General features: G+C 55.6%; 1 protein-coding gene across 1 annotated transcript in view; it reads left to right on the top strand.

Moving 5' to 3' along the window:
- Window positions 1–21,252, top strand: part of TMEM63C (transmembrane protein 63C) — a 67,649-nt gene that overhangs the window by 28,279 nt on the left and 18,118 nt on the right. The window contains exons 3-10 of the mRNA XM_026519439.4: window positions 324–386; window positions 4,270–4,431; window positions 5,160–5,239; window positions 5,660–5,741; window positions 10,379–10,416; window positions 16,344–16,486; window positions 17,889–17,937; window positions 19,722–19,830. Of these exons, the coding sequence (XP_026375224.1) occupies window positions 4,282–4,431; window positions 5,160–5,239; window positions 5,660–5,741; window positions 10,379–10,416; window positions 16,344–16,486; window positions 17,889–17,937; window positions 19,722–19,830 (651 nt within the window). The 5' untranslated portion in view covers window positions 324–386; window positions 4,270–4,281. The remainder of the gene's footprint in view (window positions 1–323; window positions 387–4,269; window positions 4,432–5,159; window positions 5,240–5,659; window positions 5,742–10,378; window positions 10,417–16,343; window positions 16,487–17,888; window positions 17,938–19,721; window positions 19,831–21,252) is intronic.

The following is a 21,252-nucleotide window of genomic DNA, read 5'->3' as shown; positions in this document are numbered from 1 at the left end:
AAAACGTAGGAGAGAAAATCTGTAAGACTTTGGGGGAGGCAAAGATTTCGTAGATACTATACCAAAAGCCAGGTCCATCAAAGAAAATTTATTAAATTGGCCTTTGTCAAAATCCCAAACTGTGACGCTTCAGAGGTACCATGAAAAAAACGAAAAGAGAAGCAACAGCCTGAGAAAAACTATTTGCAAAACACGCGTGTGATGAAGGCTGAGTATCTTGAGCATAAAGACAAGGAAAGGCGCCCTGAGAGATGACGCGGCCCCTGAACACGGCCTGGGACCCTAAGTCTTGTGGTCTCTCCACTGCCTTTGTTCTTTTGCAGCGGCCGCGGAGCGGAGCGTCGCCCCCAGGCCTGCCTCAGCCCGTCCCTGGAGAACTGGCTCAGGTAAGGACCGGCTCCCCAAGGCCTTCAGATCGCGCCTGCGCCTCCCTGCCCTTCCCCAGCGGCTTCCTCGGCGCGGGCTCCTCCCGGTGGCCACGAGCAGAACTGCAGCTTCCTGCCGCAGCTGCCAGAGAGATGCCAGGAGAAACGCGCCTCGCGACTTGGGCTACTCTGGCTCTCTGGCAGAAAGCTTACGGTTTAGAGGTACTGCGTTCAGTGTAAGCCATTTTACGTTTACATTTAGCTAAGCATGCTTGTGTCAATGAGTTAAGCAGTGACCTGGGGTCACAAAATCATGGGCAGCCTAAGGCAGAGAGGGGAGCAGAAAAGACAGGCAGGAGGCTCCCTGCTCCCATTAGATGCTAATCCGGCTGGTAGCAGGGTGAGTGCTGGTGTTTTTCTATTTCTGAGTTAGCACAGGGGAGCCCAGACCCCCAGGCCACCTCCTGTGTCCTGCACACAAGCCCTTCACCTTTATTCCCTTCTCCATCCCCATCCCCCCAGCCTCCCCAACTCCAGCCAGCATTCCCTTGTGCCCCCTGGAGCCCTGCGTCCACTTTTCATCTGATGAGTGCCTATGGAATACTTCTATGTTCCAGGCATTGCTCTCCATGACTGACAAATCTTAACCACCTATCCCTCTTGACAGTACTGTGAAGTGAGTACTAGTTACTAACATCACACCCCTTTTACAGATGAGCATACCAGGCAGGGAGACCATAAGTAGCTTGCTCGAGGTGGCTAGTGAGAGTTGGGCTGGGATTCAGTGCCACAGACCCCACAATGCCCAGAAACAGCCCCAGCTCCTGCAGCGCCTCACCTGCCCACTGGGACTGGAAACCAGAGACTCCCCAGGACAGGACTTCTCTTACTACCCTCCCAGGCCAGGGGATGGGAGACACATCCTTGTTACTCCTCTTTGCAACTTCCAGACTCTTCTTCCTTCCTCCCTGCTAAAGTCTCCATCTTGACCCAAAGTGTCAGCCTAGACATCCTGCTCCCCATCTTTGGTACAAGCACCAACTACCCCCACCCCTGCCCGCTGCCAGGTCACTCCCCTCCTTCCTTGGAGAGTTCAGTTTCTGCCTCGTCGTCACACCAGTGCTGTTCCAGTCTTCATTCTTACTGATTTCCACAAAGGACACTCCAGCCTCTCGGTTCCTTGACACACTCCCCTGCTCACACCATGGTCATGCCCCAGACCTTCTCATTACCCATAACCAATCCCTTCTCAGTCTCAGTGTCACACAGCTCATTTTCCTGTCAGCTCACAGCCTGTGGTACTCGACAATTCTACCTCCCTGGACCTCTGGCACCTGTCACCATCTCTTGCCCATCTCATGTCTCCTTTCTCTCCTTACCCGGCCAATCATTAAAACTACTCCCTCATACACGGTTCTGACCGTTTTATTCTCAGACTCACTTGGGAAAACCTGTGGCCTGGTTAGGTCGAGCAGGGCACCTCTGCCACCCCTGCCGCCACATGGATGAGTACAGCTGCGGGCAACGCCCAGTGAGGCCGGCTGCTCTCCCTGTGGATTCAAGACCATGAACCTCAGTGGACCCTTAGTGCTGCCCGGCAGTCCTCCACATTCCCGTCATCCATTCACTGCATCACTCCTCTAGATTTCTATTCCTGCCTCTTTTCCTGTCCTCGAACATCCCACAGCTGCCCACCACCTCCAGCATTGCCCAGTCACCTTGCGACCTTGTTCCCTCTGAGGCTGAGAAATAGAAGCCGTGGGAGGGCGCGCCCACGAGCTCCACCAGTGCACCTGCCTCCCTCCTGCTGTCGTGGGTCAGTATCCAGCTCTGGGCCAAGGCCAACTTCACTTGTGCACCAGTTCCCAGCCCTTCCCACATCCTCACATTGCTCCAGCGATGCCCTGGCTCTCCCACATCACCAGCTTTTAATTTTCTACTGGACCCTTCCCGTTGGCATACCGCGTTCTGCTACTTCTCCCATCCTAACCACTTCCAAGCTCTCGTTCCTTTTTGAAGGAATTGTTCACGCCCACTGCTCCTGATCCCATGGCATCATTCTGTCTGGCACCTGTGCCAGTCTGGCCACCGACAGCCTCCATGTTGCTTTCACTGTGGCTAATTCCCAGTTGTCATCTTGCCCACATCGACACAACTTGTCCGTCCCCTCTCCTGGAGACACTTAGCTTCCAGGACACCATGCTCTGCTGCTGTTCCTCCTTCCTCGACGGCTGCTCTTCTAGTCCCTTTCCTGTGTCCTCCTCACCTGCCTCAGCTCTCTTGATGGAGCAGCCCGGGGCTCAGACCTTGAGCCTCACTCTGTGCTCACTCCTTTGGCGATCCAGTCCCACACCTCCGGGAGTCCTCTGTCTGCTGGGGATGCTTTATGTCTCCTGACTCTTATCTGAGCTGCAGACTCATTTCCAGCCACCCGCCTGGCATCTCCACTCAGCATGTCCAGCACCTGGCTCCTGACCGCCCCCACCCTGCACTTCTTGGCTGTCGCACCCAGTAACGGCACCTCCCCTCTTCCAGTCGCGGGGCCCAGAAACCTCAGAGTCATCCTGGACTCCTCTCTTTTACACCCCACCCCTCACCATCCATTCTATCAGCAAATCTTGGCTTCACCTTCAAAATACTTCCAAAATCTGAGTACTTCTCACTACCTCTCTGTTTCCATCCCAGTCCTGGCTGTGGCTACCTCTTGCCTGGATTGCTACAATTTCCTCCTAACTGACCTGTCTGATTTTACTTCTATGCTTGCCCCATTTATTCTCCTTTCTTTCTTTCTTTCTTTCTTTCTTTTTAAGATTTTATTTACTTATTTGATAGAGAGACAGCCAGCAAGAGGGAACACAGGCAGGGGGAGTGGGAGAGGAAGAAGCAGGCTCCCAGCGGAGGAGCCTGACATGGGGCTCGATCCCAGGACTCCAGGGCCACGCCCTGAGCCGAAGGCAGACGCTTAACGACTGAGCCACCCAGGCGCCCCCCCATTTATTCTCAAATCAATGGTCAGAGTGATCCCTTTAATACGTTCGCTGATGCATGACCAGCATCGGTCTGGCATAAGGCAGCTGTTCACTAAATACCTACTGAATGAAGGAAAGAAGGAGTGAGCCTACTTTTCTTGAATGGGAGTAAAGAGGTCCTAGGGTGAGATGAGGTCTGGAGCCAAAAGGAATGGTCTTTAAAAACCAGAACAACTTTGCAGGTAACTTCAAGCAAGCTACTAGTCAATTCCCGTTTTCATTGGTGCTTCCCACGCTTCTCCAAGTCTGGAGAATATGGATGCCTGTGACCCTGAGCCCTCACCGGATTGGCTCAGGCCCCTGGGCAGGCACCAATCTCCCTGGTTCAAGTTCGACATTAAGACAGGGACATTTACCGAGTCACTGCTCTGTGCCAGGCACCCTCCAGCTTTACCTCATTTAGTCCTAGGAACCTTCCTTTCCTGGAAACTGGAATGGAGACTCATAGGATGTTAGACCCTGTCTGCACGGGCTTCCCATGAGTGCAGTTCTGTTCTCCAAACTGAACGCTCCCACTCTGGGGTCCTATCCACCTTTGTGAAATTTGTTCGTTTCTATGCAAGAAAAGCTTCACAAAGGTAGGAATAGGGAAGATCCGTTTGGAGGTACATTTCACGACTCTTTTGGTAACGGGTACAAAATAAAAACTCTTCCAGGGGATCTGGGCTCTTCGGCCATCATGGCTCTGGGTTTGGAGAAGCTGCTGTCTTACAAGATAGGGCTGCGTGGCGTCTCGGGGCTGAGACTCCGGCCCTGACCTGTTACGGGCTGGCGATGGACACGCAGTGCGCCCCGCCCCATGTCCCCAGCAGGCTTTGGCGCTCACAGAGTGAGAGGCTCTCTCTTGTCTGACCTGAGTGTCCCTTTGTCGCCAGGGAGCTCCCAGGATGGCTGTCCCGCCCGGCAGCCTGAACGCGGTGGAAGAGACTCAGAACATGACAGTGAACGAATGCTTCAATTCCCGGAGCACCGTCCTACAGGGGCAGCCCTTTGGGGGCATCCCCACCGTGCTGTTACTCAACATCTTCTTGTGGGTGGTAAGTCCTGGACTCCTCGGTGGGCAGTGAGGCCTCGGAGGCGCAGACCGTCAAATGGTCACGGGTGACGCAGCAGGGGCCTCGGCTCTCCAAATGCACGCCGGCCGCAGCGGTGAAGACTCCCTGAACGTCAGCCGTGTCCAGGGCAGTCGGGGAAGAGGGGGCTACAGGAACAGACAGAATTCCTAAGACTCCCTTCCCTGCGCTTAGGCCAGAGGCCCGCCTGGCCACTGCCCTCGGGCCTCCCTTCTCTCTCCCCTTGCTGATTTCTTCAAAGAATGTTCTTTATTATTATTTTTTTAAGATTTTACTTATTTATTTGAGAGAGAGAAAGCACAACCAGGGGCAGAGGGAGAGAGAGAAGCAAGCTTCCCCGCTGAGCAGGGAGCCCGATGTGGGGCTCGATCCCAGGACCCCGAGATCATGCCCTGAGCCGAAGGCAGAGGCTTGACCAACAGAGCCACTCAGGCGCCCCTTCAAGGAATGTTCTTGTCAGATAGTTCTGAACATGACACCGCAAACTCCAAGAATCCACTCTGTGCAGGGAAGCTGACAGGCACTGGGCATCCAGAGCTGAAAAAGGCGTGACCTTTACCCTAACAGAGCTGGCCACCTTGTTGGGGAGCCCAGGGTGTCCCTGGGAACCTGCGGGACAGGGTCTCCCCCACACGGATGCAGGGGCCGGCCAAGCAGAAGACACATCCCCACACCCCCTTCCCTGGCTGTAGGTCATCATTCTGGTTTACTCCTTCCTCCGGAAAGCTGCGTGGGACTACGGGCGCCTGGCTCTGCTGATACACAATGACAGGTGAGGGGACGCTGGGGGTCAGGGCGAGTGAGCTGCTCGCCTCCTCTGGGGGATGTGCCGCCACAACCAGGACCCAGCAGGTGTCCTCCTGGCACCCACTCCTGCCCCTGCACTGGCCCTCCTCACAGGAAGAGAACCTGGTTGGCGGGGGGGGGGGGGTGGCAGTCACCTTTGGGCACGAGATCACCTTTTTCTAGAATCTCAGACTTTCTGGATCCCATGACTCCCAAGATACATTGGGCACCTGGCAACAGGGGTGATTACCATCTGTCCCCAGAGCTGTGTGCTCAGAGCTGAGGCGTGTCTGGTCCTGGACAGGAGGGCACGGCAGCTCTTGGCCTGGGAGCCAGAGGGACAGCAAGGCCTGAGGCCTTTTCTCTCCCTTTCTGCCTCCCTGCTCACTGCTTTCCCTGGCTGCAGCTTGACCTCTCTGATTTATGGGGAGCAGAGTGAGAAGACATCTCCCTCGGATATTTCCCTGGAGATGGAACACAAGGACAAGGTGAGTGCTAGGGTGGGCCTGGGCCCAGAGGGTTCCTGGCTCTGGACAGCAGCCCTGCCGTGTGCAGGAAGGAGCACGCTCACCCTCAGGGGCTTGGCAGCCAGCGACACCCCACCTGGCAATGTGACCTTCGACACATTCCTCAGCTTTGCCAAGGCTCCGCTTCCCCATCAGAAGGATGGAGCTGTTCACCATTCCTACCGCCAAGTAAGAGTTAGTTAATTCTATTTTACAGGGATTTTTAAAACTAATTTACCTGCTCTTCTCAAATCCTCAACCCTCGTCGCAGCCTGGGTCCTGCCTAAGCCCCCACGCCGAGCCGAGGACTCACCTCCCACTTCACGTAGGAGATTCCTCACATCAGGCAGGATTCCCGCAACCTGCTGCACCCTGCCCATGGAGCCCGGTCTTCTCCCCCTTCTCTTCCCCGTCGGATGCCAGTCCTCTGCCCGAGCTTGTTCGTTTGCTCAGCCAGTTGCCCTGGTGCCCCTCTGCGGGCCACCGCTGGTCTGGGGACTGGGGGCCGGGCAGTGAATAAAACGGACCAAGTCCTGCTTCATGGGACTTTCTCCCTGGCTGAGACACCCCAGACCGACGCACACAGGACGGTGGTCAGGGCATGAATTCCAAAAGGGGCAAGGAAGGCACGCCGTAGTAATGGGACGGAGCTGGAGTGTTGTGGAGGGTGTCAGGGACGGTCTTGGGCCCCGCCACAGCCCACAGCGGCCTGACTCCCTCTGCACCCGTACTCTCCACTTCCTCGCTCCCCCTCATGCCTCAACCCCTGCAGTGTGGCTTCCGCCCCTCCGTTCCCCCGGACAGCTCATCAGTTGTCCCGCAAGGTGAAATCCGATGGACTTTCCTGAGTTCTCATCTCCTCTGATCGCTCAGAAACATCGGCCCTGTAGACAGGCAGTTCAGGCCCTTCCCTTGCTGAACAGGCAGCCCCGGCTGCTTCTCTGACACCACACTCTCTGGGGTTCCCTTCTGCCGCTCCATCTGTTCCTCTCTGTCCCCTCCGCAGGCTCGTCCTCCACAGCTGGAGTTTCCCTCAGCGGGTCCCAGACCTCTTCCTCGCGCTCCTGGGCAGTGTCACCCATACCCACCACCTCAACTGCCTCCTTTCCGCAGACCTTCCTAAATTTCCGTCTCCAGCCAAACCTCCCTGTGGGCTCCAGACACATTTATCCAATGGCCCTCAAAATATCTCCACTTGGATACTGTGAAGGCATTTGGGATTCAGTATGTCCGAAACATGCCACGCTATCCCTCTACCCACCTGTTCCTAGATCCCTGGTCTCAGGCTCTGGCCACCACCCACCCAGCTGCACCCCCTTGGTGCGGCCCAGGCCCCCGGGCACAGCCAGTCCATTACCGAGTTGTACTGCTGTCACTTTCCCCGTCTTGTTCCTCTGCCCCCACCCCCCAGTCCAGGCCCCCGTCGGCCTCTTGTTGGATGACCAGGCTGGCTTCTAACCAGTCTCTATGTCCACACTTGTGTCCTGCATCATCCACTGTCCACGCACATCTGGAGCGATCCCCACGAGCGGGGACACACAGTCCCCTGTGTAACCCTTCACTGGCTTCCTAGTGCTCTTGGAATGAAGCCCAGCTGCCTTGTTGTGGCTTCATGGTCCGGTCTGCTGCCCACCTGTCCTTCTTTCCCAACTCCCCCGTCCCTGGCCACCTTGGCCACCTTTCAGATCCTCAGAAGTCCACCTCCTTCCCTCCACATGGCCTTTCACCTGCTTTTCCCTGTTCCCCTCCCCAGTGGCCCCTGCTAGGGGCCAATACATCGACTGACCCTTTGTTCAGATTTCAGCCCCAGCACTGCTGCCCCAGGAGCCCCATCCACCCAACGTGGGTCCAGATCTTTTGTTCTCTACGCACGCATGGAAAATGCATCCCTTTTCTGGCTCTTAACCCAGTCTGTAACGATCCCTCATCTACCCGATCAGTCCCGTGTGTCAGATCCCGCGGCGAGAGCAGGCGCTGACCTGGTCCTGCCGCCGCTGTCCCCGCACCCAGGCCAGCCTCCCGTGTAGTTAGCATCTGACGGGTACGTGTTGGAGGCAGTAAGTGAGGAGAACCACCTTCCTTCCGTTATCATCCCTCCAAGACCTGGTCGTGTTACCTGCCACGATCCGCCCCACGCTGTGTGGGGAGCAGTAGACAAGTTTGTCTCTGAGTTTCTCCGTAGAATAAGGACGGTCACACCTACCTTACAAGGTGGTTCTCAAGTTTATTTTCAGAAACATTATTTTGGTTGGGGTTTTTTTTTTTTTGTATAATGGCAAAAAGATCATTTATTTTAAAAATAGCCGAGAAATCATGATGGCAGTAGTGGGACAGTCACACTGCAGAGCTAGAAATGAGGCAGGCAGGGAGACTGGGAGGCCAGAGGTGGCCTCTGGAGCGCCCCAGCCACGATGCTGGGGCCTCAGGGCCTCAGCCAGGCCGAGGGGCCTGGGGGCAGCAGAGGGGCCATTACCCCACGTGGTGGGAGTGAAGAGGGTGGGGCACCAAGAGAGCTGCAGTGAACTGAGCACTGTCCCCCGGCCCTGTCAGCTGAGCTGGCTCCTGGGAGCTTGCGGCCCTCTCCTGCAGGGGTGAGGCAAGAGGGGAGGTGGCAGCCCTTCTCAGGCTCGCTGTTCAGCTGCTGAGTTTTCTGAATGGTTTATGCCTTTCATAGCTGTGGTGTACGTGCGGGGGAGCGTGTGGGGGGGGTGTCTGTTGTCTGGGAGTGCAGAGAGAGTCCACACAGGCTAGCTGCACATCCGTGTCTGCAGTTTTCACAGACACAGAGGCCACACTTGTACTCACGACCTCTGCCCTTTGACGGACAGTCCTGTCCTGTGTGAATTCCAGGACGCGCACGTGCTGTGTGTGGTATCCCCCTTGGCACCTGAGTAGAGGGGGTGGAAGGGAGTCCCAAGAAGTTGTGTCCTCCCCTGTGCAGGACCCCTAGGGACCGTCAACAAACCTACTTGCTCCCTAAATAAATCACACCTGTGTGCCCAAGGTGGGTGGTGAAGAAGGACCCTCCAGGGCAGGGAGGGGTGGTCAGACTCTCAGCCCAACTCTTATTTAGTGATTCACTCCTTCCCTGGGGCCTTTCCCAGTCGATGCCACCAGCATGCTATTTCCCTTCATTGCCATGACTCATACCTGGGCGTCTGTCCTTTTTTTATTTATTGTTTATTTTGGGGGGGAGAGGCAGGGGAGAGAGAGAGAGAGAACTTCAAGCATGCTCCACGCCCACCATGGAGCCCAACGCAGGGCTCAGTCTCACTACCACAAAGTCATGACCTGAGCCAAAATCAAGAGTCAAACGCTTAATTGATTGAGCCACTCCGCCCCTCTTTTTTTTAGAGTGTCCTTATCTTAGTTCCCCAGGACAGAACTGGAGAAATGGTCCCCCCTGAGGCGGACATCTGACTCTCAGGCAACCCCAATCCAGGGAAGGGGACTTGGTGGGCCTTATGCCGAAGGGAGCAAGGAACTTCCTTCTGCTTCTTGCTTGCCTGACCCCATCGCTTCCCTTTGGGCAGTTCCCCTTCCCCAATCAGTGTGGTGCCAGGGAATGTCAGCCAGCTGGGCCTGCCTGTTTCACTGATGTGCTTGTGAGCAAATGGGGTGAATCAAGAATTGCAACCTTTGCCCAGATCTTGCTAGACCCTGCAGAATCCCAGAAGGAAGCACGCACCAGGGCGACTTAACCAGCTACCAGATCTGGCGGATTTTAGGGCCATGGGCCCCAGCCCATCCTCAGGCACAGTCTTCCAAGCACACTTCCTCTTTCTCCATGGCTGAGGCTGCCCTTTCCTACCACCTAGAAACCAGACAGCAAGACCTTGAGAGGAAGACATAATTGGCAAGACTCTCAGATGTAAGGGAAGAAACCCAGCTCAAACTAGGTAATCTGTGGCTTGAGTCGGGAAATTCAAGAGAAGTGGCTGCCTTGGGTACAGGGAGATCCAGGAAGTCCAGAAATACCACCAGGATCCCCCCTCCAGTCCTCTCTCCTCTGAGTGGGCTTTTCTTCTCAGACAAGCTCCTGCCTGTGGCCTTGAAGATGGCGCCGAGCCACTGCAGGCTCCGGGGTGTTCACCAAGGTGCAGGAGCTCAGGTGCAGAGAGACCTCCTCTCCCCACATCCCTGTTAATCCCCTTAGGAGAATTTTGATTGGCCCCACTTGGGTCATGCTTCCATTGATCAGCTGGCCACTGGTGGCAGACCCCTACTTCATGGACAGCCCACCAGGCCACATGCATGGTGTGGGGGCATTTCCCAGAAGGAAGCAACTAGGGACAGACAGAAAGCAGCTGACATCCACCCCACAAAGGGTCCCTTCTCTCCCTCTGGTCCAAAGCCCACGAAGCCCCCATTTCCTACAACAGGATGCCACATGGCAGGAATGTCAACTCACAGCCCACTTCCGGGGAGACCTCTTCCTGGACGGTCACCACGGATTCCAGATGGAGCCCACTTCCTTCCAGAACCCAAGCTCTTTCTCACTGCCATCTCTTGCCTAGAAGGAGGCCCCTAATGGACGCTGACTCACTCCACCTGGGTTCCCATAGCTGGAGGGCAGGCCCGGGGCTGGATTTTCTCACACTTCTCTCCTTTCTCCCCAGGGCTTCTATTCCTGGTTCTTCAACACCGTCACCATGAAGTAAGTGCCTGAACTTTTTTTCTTTCTTTTTTTTAAATCTTTTTTTTTTTTATAAAGATTTTATTTATTTGTCAGAGAGAGAGCGAGCAGGGGGAGCAGCAGGCAGAGGGAGAAGCAGACTCCCGCTGAGTAGGGAGCCTGATGCGGGGGCTCTGTCCCAGGCCTCTGGGATCATGACCTGAACTGAGGGCAGATGCTTAGCTTAACAGACTGAGCCACCCAGGAGTCCCTTTGTGCCGGAACTTTCTGAGCTTGTGCCCGCAGCTGCCTTACTTTGGGGGAGATGGGGATGGAGCCCGCTGCCCTGCAGGTCTGGGGCTGGGCCTGGGTTCTGTGCCCCACCCCCCACGCCCCCCTGACCACCTCATCCTGCCCAGGCAGAGGATGCCCTCTGGGGTTCCCGGAGGTGGGCGGAATGGGAACTGGACAGAGCCTACAGCCCTCAGGAAGGGACCACTTTCTCACGCATACAAAAACGCTTTTATGAACTCTACCCTAGGAGAAAGAAATTTTTCCTGCATTGCTATTTGCTTTATTTCTGCGAACATCTTTCATCATATTGAAATGGAAAAGAAAACAGCGGGCAGAGGGGCGTGCTTCCTCTTCCCTTGGCACTAATTACAGAGGGACAGCCCCTTGCCCCCCCCCCCCGATCTTTTTAGGGCCAGACCCCACTTGGCAAGGAGATAGACCCCAGGTCCCCTGTTTCCTTCTGATTCCCCCATGCTTCAGGATTCTGATGTCACGCTCCTGATTCTGCCCTGCTTCAGCTGAGCACCTTCCTGAACTCTCTGCCCCCACTGTGTGTATGTGTGTGTATACATGTGCTTACACACGCACATACTCATGCCTGTGCACACGGCTCTGCCTCTGCCTCATAGCCCTGCACATTTCTGGGCGCTCCCTAAATACCCCCTGTCCGTCCTGCCCTGCCCATCTTTCAAAGCCTTCATCCAGGGCCCTATCTTACCTGGCGCCTGCCTTAGGCTACAGCCTTGCTGCCCTCAGAGGCCACCTGCAACAAGGGGCTGGACTGGGCCTGCTAATTTGCTTGCTTGGCAAAGGCTCCTGGAACTTCCTCCTGCATGCACTTCCACGCTCACCCGTCAAGGGCCTGGCTGGGAGCACTCGTGCATTTTCCCAAGACCCCACCCCACCCCCATGAGCCACCTGAGGGTGCCTGTCTTTCTCCAGACCTGCTGAAGGGGGCATAGGCACCCTGCCTGGGCCCTGGGAACCCTGAGCTGGGCTTAGGGCCATGGGCCTCTGGTGTTTGAGCTCCAACCCCACTGATGGGGGAGTCCCTGTGGCCTTGCCCCCTCCCCCAGTCTACCTACATCATTCATCAGAGTCCCCAGGAGTGAGTGATGAGGCTAGTTTGTGTGTGGTCCGGGGATCTTAGCCACATGTGGGGGGAGGGGAGGGGAAATGGTTTATCTCTTTTATCTCTTGCGACCTTCTCTGGTTTTGCTTCGGTAATTTTTAAGACAGGCACAAGCTCACATTAAATATGTTTGCATTCAGAGAAACATGAAAGTCCACCTCCAGCCCTCCTGCAGAGATGCAGACCCTGTCAACAGTTTCTAGGGAATGTTACCTTTTTTCCCTTAAACAAGCATTTACTTTATTATTATTTTTTTAAGATTTTATTTATTTATTTGAGAGAGAGAACACAAGCAGGGGGAGTGGGAGAGGAAGAAGCAGGCTCCCAGCAGAGGAGCCTGATGTGGGGCTCGATCCCAGAACGTGGGGATCCTGCCCTCAGCCGAAGGCAGACGCTTAACGACTGCACCACCCAGGTGCCCCACAAGCATTTACTTTTTAAAAAAATGTTTTTTTTTTTAAATGACCACTAAGGTGTATGACCTTTTGGAGCTGGTGACCTTGGGAGGCTGTCCAGGCTGGCTCTAGGTGCCTGGGTTTAACAAAGTCATGAATGCTGGGCAGGGGCAGGGTGGCACGGTAGCCAGCCCTTTGCAGGGGTGAGAGGGAGGGAATCCCAGAGCGCCTGGGCCTGTCTGAGCTGACCACATCCTCAGTCCTGGATAGCTTGGGGCTGACTTTCTGGATTTTCTCTGCCATCTGCTGACACGTCAATGGATGTATACAGGGCGGGGAGAAACGTGTCCATGTTGCAGGAGAGACGTGTACATGCCAAATACGAAATACGAGAGGCATATCACTGCATTGGTGCAAATCTGTGTGCAGCTGTTGAGGTGTGTGTGCCCGGACCTGCGTGTCAGGGGAGGTCAGTGTGCATAGCAGTGTATGTGTCTGGGTGAACATCCTCTTCCCCCTACCCAACGTTGGGAACATATTCCCTGGGAAGGGAGGAAGGCTGGCTGTTGCACTTTGCATCCTGCATCCTTTGGGGGCTGTGTCTAGAAGATAGTCTCACGCATTTACTGATCAGGGACAGGGTCGCTAGAGTCCCTGGGCAAAAAGCCCAGGCAGTCCAGCTGGAGAGACAAAGGTTAACAAGACTCACTATGTTTAATTCATCATGGGGGCATTATAGTTGCCAGGCAAAGGGCATTTGGGGGAGCAAGAAATTAATTCCAATTAGGGGGTTCAGGAGAAGCAAGTTATGAGCGAGGCCTTGAAAGATGGGAAGAATTTCCACGCTAGGCCCAGTGGAGGGTCCATCACAAAGAAAGGACTGCATGAGTGAAGGTTTGGGGCAGAGATGGGCAGAAGCATCCAGAAATGGTCGGTCTAGATGTGGCTAGAAACAAGGATACATGGCAAGAGAGAGGCTAAGAGATGGGGCTGGAAGGCTCAGTAGGACCTTGACTGTTGTGCTGAGAACCCTGGGCTTTGGTCTGGAGGCAGTAGAGAACAATTCCTATTTTTGAGCAGGACACTCAGGGTGAGAATCTGTTTGTAGGCAGGAGTATGGGGGGCACTGGCAGTGGAGAAGGTCCAGGGGCAAGGTGAACACCTAAGGAGGCTTTTCCAGTGTCCAGGTGAGAGGGGATGCTGACCAAGGAAGGAGGCAGCTGGAGAGAGATCATGGGGCTATAGTCCCTGGGCCGTGGTCTGCACCTGGCCTCCAGCTGGTTAAGAAAAGGAGTGATCCAGGGCTGGTTTCTGGGGAGGAAAGCGATGCCACTCGTTGGGAGCTGATGAGATATGAGGAGTTGGGGAATGATGTGAGATGGCTAGGGCAAACCTGCGAGTTGACCAGCAAGCTACTGAAAAGCGGGGTTAGTTAAAGCTTCGGAGAAGGGTCAGAGCAGGAGAGTGCGGCCTGGGAGATGGGTGCACAAGGTCATAATTGAAGTTGTGGGAGCAGATAGGTCACCCAAAGTGGGAAGCAAGATCAAAAAAGAGCGTCATTGGGGCAGGAGGAAGAGGCCGCAATCTTTAGGGCTGGACTCGCTGAAGCCCCGAGGGTGTGGCGGGCAGCCTGTGCGCTCAGAGCCCCCGGTTGAGCAGAATGAGAGCAAGGAGAGGACGTGGACATCAGTGATTCGGGTCTCCATTGGGAGGGCGGTTCGTGAGTAAGATGTCCGTGAAGTAGAGGCCGGGGAAGAGGTGGGAGGGAGGAAGGAAGGTGTTGGCTGGAACATGAGAGAAAGCGGGTCAGGGATGGAGGCTCGAGGAGTTTCTCGGATTTCAGAGTAGCCAGTGTGCCCTTGAACCCGGTGGTAGTTCCAGGGTGTGGAGAGAGGTGGCTGTGAATCTGAAGATGAGAGAGTACAGTGGATACAGTGGGTTTCCAGAAAGAGATAGCAGAAGGGAAGCGATTAGAGCCAAGAGGAGAATTCATTGCGAGGAGGAGGGTGGTGGTTGGAAAGTCGGGGTTGAGAAGAGGAAAGAATGGAGTAGAGGAGTGCAGACAGGCTCAGAACTGCAAACTGTCCCCGGGGCTGTAAGGTAGGCTGCTGAGGATAACCTGACTTCCCCCCGGGAGAGAGGGAGCAATAGGCCCAGCGCATCGTGGACCTTGTGTCCTTGGTCCCGCCAGCCCCCCTCGGCTCCCTCCTGAGACTGGAGGCTCTCTTTGCCCCACCCTGTCTGAGGCACACTCCTGTCAGGTGACCACGTCTTGGCACCCAAGCCTGCAGCAGGACCCTCCCTTCGTTCCCGCTCTCCAGCACCCTGCCTTCTCGCCAGTTCCCACCCACCTCATTCTTGGGATTGAATTCTCAAGTCCAGGGCAAGAAGTATTTTAACAGCTTGCAGTTAAAAAAAAAAAAAAATCGAGAGCTCTAAATAATTCCCTAAATGGGGATTATTGGAACGCCTTAAAGATAGGCTCTTTATAGTATTGTTTAAAAATAAATCTGAATCCTGGACTGGATGCTTGAATGCATACACCCTACAAGCCTGACCGGAGAGCAGGGGTGGGTAAACTCTGGTACGTCCACCAGCAGAGTGGGGAGGCCACCTTGGAGCTGGGTACGAACCAGCACTCTGTACGTGGAGGCCACTATCACCCTTACCACAGTGCAGCAATGAAAACATTTAGGCAGAACGTGGAACAGTCAGAAACGGCTTCAGTTGAAAAGCTAAGCAACACAGCCTTACATCGAATGCTGCTGATACCATAGTCACAAAGTTAAACCAGCCCAACAACGGAAAAGTAAGGGCGATGGACCAAAGTGCTTCATGGTCATTATCTTAGGTTGGATGAGATTAGAGGGGAAAGATTTTCTTCTCCTTTGTATTTCCCCAAAATTCTGTAATAAGCATGTGTTGCTTTTAAATTTCTTTTTCAAGTATAACACACGTATGGAAAAGTCCCCAAAAATCAAGGTCCCGCTCAGTTGCAGCAAAGCAGATCAAGGATTAGAACATTGCCAGCACTCCAGGAGCCCTCGTCCTGCTCCTTCCCAGCCCCCTGTCACCTCCCCCACCTCCCCCTCTCCAAAGACAACCAGTATCCTGACTTCTCACTCCATTGTTCAGTATTGCCTATTTTTGAACTTTGTGTATGAAAACCTTCAGTATGTATTGTTTGTGCCTGGGTCTTTCCGCCCAACGTTGTGTTTGTGAAGTTCAGCTATGGTCACTCATTTTTGTCTCTATATAGTATTTCATTCCATATCTGTATCATTACACATAGATCACACACACACACATGTATATACATACACACACACACGTATAGATCTCACACTTCTTTTTTTTTTAAGTAGGCTCCACGCCCGATGTGGGGCCTCCACTCATCCCCCCGAGATCTCGAGTTGCACTCCTCACTGACTGAGCCAGCCAGACCCCCTATATCTCACAGTTCTTGTGTCCGTTTCCGCCTTTGGTAGACATTTAGGTGGTTTGGGGCGGTTACAGACAACGCATGTGAGGTTCTCATACATGTCTCTTGACACACATGTGCATCCACTGGAATAAAACCAGGCGTGGAGTTGCTCGGTCATAGGGTGTGCATGTCGTCCATTTCCTTAGATAATACCAACTGCTGGCAAAGCAGCAGTGCCGGGGTAGTGCCCGTGAGTGGGGGAGAGCGCCCAGTGCCCCCAGAGCCTCGCCAGCCCTTGGTATTGTCTGTCTAACTTTGGCCAGTCTGGCAGTGTGGCGTGATACCTCATTGTGACCTTAAGCACTCCCTTTTAATTTACAAAGTAGAAGAAACAACTTTAAAAAAAACGCGGCTGATCTCCGTGTCCCTGCTGGTTTGTCTGGTGCGCACGCCACCGCAGGTTCTCCACACGGAGCGAGAAAAGATGGAATGACTGCCTGATTTCAGAAGTGCCCCTGGATTCCCACGTGTGTGTGGCAGCTGCTGTCTGGGACATGCCTGTGAAACTCAGCGACATGCGTGTCGGGCACCATAGAGGCTTGGAGATGAAGGGCGATAATTCTTAGGGGCGGAGTGAGCCCCTTCTCTCCCTCTCCCTCCCTCCAACTTAGGCTGCGGCCGCACGGGCTCCTGAGGAGTGTCCCTGTCTGTGCGTCTCTTCCAGGAACGAGGACCTGATCAGCAAGTGTGGAGACGACGCACGCATCTACATCACGTTCCAGTATCACCTCATCATCTTTGTGCTTATCCTCTGCATCCCCTCCCTGGGCATCGTCTTGCCCATCAACTACACCGGAACCGTTCTGGGTAGGCGGAGCTCAGCGCGCCTGGGGCTGGGCCACCAGGGCAGGGGACAGCCCTGTAGGCGGGACAGAGCTTGGGTCTCAGTCGTCTAGAAACCCGAAATTGAATTCCACTTCTCAAAATTAGTTATGTGACCTGAGGCCACCCAGACTTCAGTTCTCCCACGTGGAGACTGGAGATGAGACGGCCGTCGTCCCGAGGTTGGCTCAGGACCTGGCACAGTGGGCACGCGGTAGTAATTGCGTCTGGAACTGAAGGTTTATCTGAAGCCCCACGCTACGCCTGGCCAGGTGCTTGCGAGGCCTTTTTATGGCATGTGACCTACGGCAGAGATCCCTGAACTTGATCTCTCCCCACCCCCACGGTGACAGACAGGAAGTTCTGCTATGCTTGTTATAAAAGGGCAAGTCCTTTGGACAGACTGACTTTGTGGGCCCAGGCTTCAAAGACAGAAAAATCTTGGTTCCCCAACTTTGACCCACATCTGCTTCCCAGAAAATACCTTCGCCCAATCTAGCAAATTGTTCTATCTTATATTCAGCAGGTCAGTCTCCCCGGGCGTCGGTCCTCAGCTGTCACAGGGATTGGGAGATAATGCATGTCTGGGGCCTGGCACGTAGTGAGTGCTCAGTGAATAACAGCCAGTATTTCACTTAGCAGTACGAGGAGGGACAGAGCTGGACGCTGTGTAACTAGGTGGTGTCAGGTAGCACCCAGAATGCCCAGGTGGCAGCCAGTGGTACCCTGGTTCCTCAGATGGCTGTTTCTCCTCAGCCAGAGGTAGGCGTCAGTCAATTCAAGGTAGCGTGCAATGTCTGTGCCACCAAATACCGCTACCCGAGTCAGTAACTGCTGTCTTTCCGAATTCTCTTCCTGAGAGCCAGTGTGTTGGCAACAAGATATTGTATATCGTGTATATGTTATATGAATGCAGGATTTCTGGACACATTTCCTAACACCCAGAGATGTCTAAACTGACAAACGAGTACACTTTGCCAGAAGGATTTACTCTGTCCCAATGAGGCAACGTGCCATTCTTGTTGTGATTGTTGCCAGTGGTAACAGTCTTGCTAATTTCATCCCTCCACTCATGGCGGGGCCCTGGGCTCCTTCAATAAGCATTTACTGGTGTCCGCCACTTATGGGCACTGGGGATGACACCCCAAGACTTGGTCTCACGTCACAGCCATAGAGCCCCAACCAGTAGTCGCAGGGAGAAGAAGAGGCCTCTGCTGGTTTTGTTGAGAGTTGGGGGCAAGTTCTAGGGAATGAGAAGGAAGGGCAGGACATGGGCAAGCGTTTCCAGACCACAGGCATTCATTCAAGAACCTTGAATTCAAGCAGCCCCCTCAACTCACTCAGTCAAGGAACCGGCCTTGAGGTCAGCCGCTTTCTTCTCTTCCAGATTGGAATAGCCACTTTGGTCGGACCACCATTGTCAATGTCTCCATAGAGTAGGTACCTGACCCTCTTCCCTCCCCTTCTACTGGCTGGGGCCTGGGTGGGGAGAGAAGGTCCAATGTGCGGGTCGAAAACGTGGGCACTGCCTTGCTGCTAAGAAAGGCCTAGTTTCCTTGGGACCCAGGTACTGAGTGGGAGGCCAGAAGATGCTTTCTCTTGGTGCCTCAGTGTCCCCATATCTGTAATAGGTAGAACTACCCAAACTGGCCACTCCTGAAGGCCTGGAAAGATGGTCCTGCTTGTTTAATACGTCCAGCACCCAAGTGTCAAGGACCCCGTAGCAAGCAGAGGCTGAAGATATTATTTCCTGCCCACAGAACAGTGCACGTCAACCCTCATATAATGAATAAAACGTAGACCTGATTCCCATGGCGGGGGGGGGGGGGGTAGTGTGGGCCTGAGGACCCGTGTGACCCGGCTTCATGCCCCACCTCTGCCTTTAGTCTGGGGCAGTGCACGCCCACCGCGAGCTTCATTCCTAGTCTGGGGGGGGAGGGGGGAGGGGGAACAACTGTTGGATGTGATTCGTGGATTTCAACAGCAGCCAACCCAACTGATGGCTCAGTCAATGTGTACCGAGCCAGATGTGGCCCTGCTGGTCCACGGTGAGAAGACAGGCCCCCTGGGGGTCTTGGCCACACGTGGCTGACTTCCTGACAAAGCTGAAGCGGCAGGTCCAGCAGGTGTGAATGGGGGTTCACATATCCCTGCGCCACCTCCCCTGCCTACCCTGGCCCCTCCGCCCCTGCCCCCTGCCATCTGTCAAGCTCTAAAATCAGCAGAATGGGGCTATGGCATCCTCTTACCTCCCCTTCCAGCCGGCCCCTCCCCTGCTGCTGCCGACACCGGAGCAGAGCTCACCAGCTTCTCCCAGGCCAGCCACCGGCGCCAGGTGCCTACGCCTTCCTGACAAGATGTTAATTTTAGTGGGGCAGGGAAGACCCTTCAACATCCATAGACCCACACCGACAGAGAGCTGGAGTGGTCCTTAGAGACCATAGAAACTTGTCCCCTCTGACGACACGGGGGCTGAGACACCTAGCTGGATAGGGAATGTTCGGTGAAGCGTCCGGTACTGGGACAAGTGGCGAGGAGAGGTTTTGAAGCAAGGCCGCTTTTCTCTTCTCAAACCGCACCAAATAAGGTGGGCCCTATTTCTGAGCAGTCCTCTTGGCCAGATGCCTTGGGACAGCATCGTACGAGCCCAAAGCCCTGGTGCTGCCACTCTTGCTATCCCAGGAGAGGCAGAGCGAATCCGCCGGGCCCTCCTCCCTCTGGGCCTGAGTAGGACCCCCCCATCCCTCACCACTGAGGGCCGACGGCCCCTCCACTTGGGCTGCCGGGCAGCTGTGGGAGCGTGAGCCGCCAGCAGCACCACATGGTGGGTGGTCAGGAGCCCCCATGCGTCTGCTGGCCCAGGCTCCCCTCCCAGTGCTGCCACGGCGAGGCGTGACCTTGGGCAGGTCACTGCCACGTTGACCCTCATTTCCCTGTGAATAAAATGAAGAGAGTCACAGTACCCTCCTATGGTGTGAGAATCCGGTGAGAAAATGTACAGAAAGCATCTAGTCCCCCCCCCCCGCCCCGGGTCTGGCATATAGTAAGCACTCAATAAATATTAGCCTGCAGTAGCCGGCGTGGGTCACCCCCTTCTTACCATGGCCATCCCCTTCCAAGGTGCCCGAGTGTCGGGAAGCACCAGAGGGCGGCCCAGGGGAGACTGCCTGGGGCGGGGTGGGGGGGTGGTCTCACCGCTCCTGTGTCTTGTTCCTGGCAGGAGTAAGGTCCTGTGGCTGCATAGCTGCTTCTCCTTCCTCTACTTCCTCCTCAACCTCGTCTTCATGGCTCATCACTGTCTAGGGTTTGTGCCCAAGAGGAGCTATAAGGTGAGCAAGTGAAAAGAACTCAGAACTCTCCCTCGCAGCCAGAGCCCGCCCCTGCTGGACCACCCCCCTCCCAGCCTTCAGAGGCATCCCAGTTCCCCACATTCTGCACACCTGTGGGGGGGCGGTCTCACCGAGCTGGGCAAGCCTCCTCCCTTAGCCCGGTGACCATTACCCGGCCCCTCGCACAGCTATCCTGGTTGGCAAACCACTGGAACGCTTCCAAACCGGTCAGTAAACAGCTGCTCCCCGGTGCCTCCTACCCCTGTGCCCCACTGCCCGGCCCCTCTCTGAAGACCCCTGGCCCCCCACCATCCTCAAACGAACAGATTAACAAACCCCTGAGCCCGCAGGGCACTTCCATCCTTGGTGCTCAGTGCTTCCTGCTGGGGAGTGCCGAAGTTCCTTGCCCGTCCATGGTTTCTGAGGTCAGAGACCCCAGGGGCTGGCCCAGGTATCCCCACTGTCCTAGTTTGGGTCACCCCACCCTAAGGTAAGGGCTTGCATAAGCATTCACTTATTTTGAAGGGATTCTCAGAAAAACCACTAGAGGGTGGGGAAGTGGGATGGAAAAGCAGATGCAGGTAAGAGGGAGCGACTGCCACTGCCCTGGGAGTGGGTGGAACATGCAGCCTAGAGTTTTCCCAGCCTGGGGAGCAGTGGCATGTTCCCACCAACTCCCTCCCTGTCCATCACTGGTTGAGCCTGCATTCGAGGCTTTAGCTCTTCACACCTTGCTGGCTGGCACAGGCAGTCCCAGGGTTTAAAACACACAGCTGCCCTTTGGGCATAGGGATGAGGCCGAGGGGCTACAAGTGGGCCTGGCAGTGCTGCCTGCCCAAGCTAACAACCACACCCACACTTGCACCAGCACCCACATAGCCCCGGCCCCAGCAGCAGCCCCAGCCCAGCTCCAGCCCCAGCTCCAGCCCAGCTCCAGCCCCAGCCCCAGCCCCAGCCCCAGCCCCAGCCCCAGCCCAGCCCCAGCTCCAGCTCCAGCTCCAGCTCCAGCCCAGCTCCAGCCCCAGCCCCAGCCCCAGCCCAGCCCCAGCCCAGCCCCAGCTCCAGCTCCAGCCCCAGCTCCAGCCCAGCTCCAGCTCCAGCCCCAGCCCCAGCCCCAGCCCCAGCCCAGCCCCAGCACCAGCTCCAGCTCCAGCCCCAGCTCCAGCCCAGCTCCAGCCCCAGCCCCAGCCCCAGCCCCAGCCCCAGCCCAGTCCAGCCCCAGCCCCAGCCCCAGCTCAGCCCCAGCTCCAGCTCCAGCTCCAGCCCCAGCCCAGCTCCAGCCCCAGCCCCAGCCCCAGCTCCAGCCCCAGCCCAGCCCCAGCACCAGCCCCAGCACCAGCAAGGGAAGGGGTGCACACGTGGGCTGTCCTGGCTCTGGTGGGGAAGGGAATCAGGGAAGGCTAACATCCTTGGCTCTGTCCT

The sequence above is a fragment of the Ursus arctos genome, unplaced genomic scaffold (assembly GCF_023065955.2).
Source record: "Ursus arctos isolate Adak ecotype North America unplaced genomic scaffold, UrsArc2.0 scaffold_25, whole genome shotgun sequence".
Taxonomy (NCBI): Eukaryota; Metazoa; Chordata; class Mammalia; order Carnivora; family Ursidae; genus Ursus; species Ursus arctos.
Note: the sequence above shows the minus strand (reverse complement) of the source record. Positions and strands in the feature narration are given on the sequence as shown.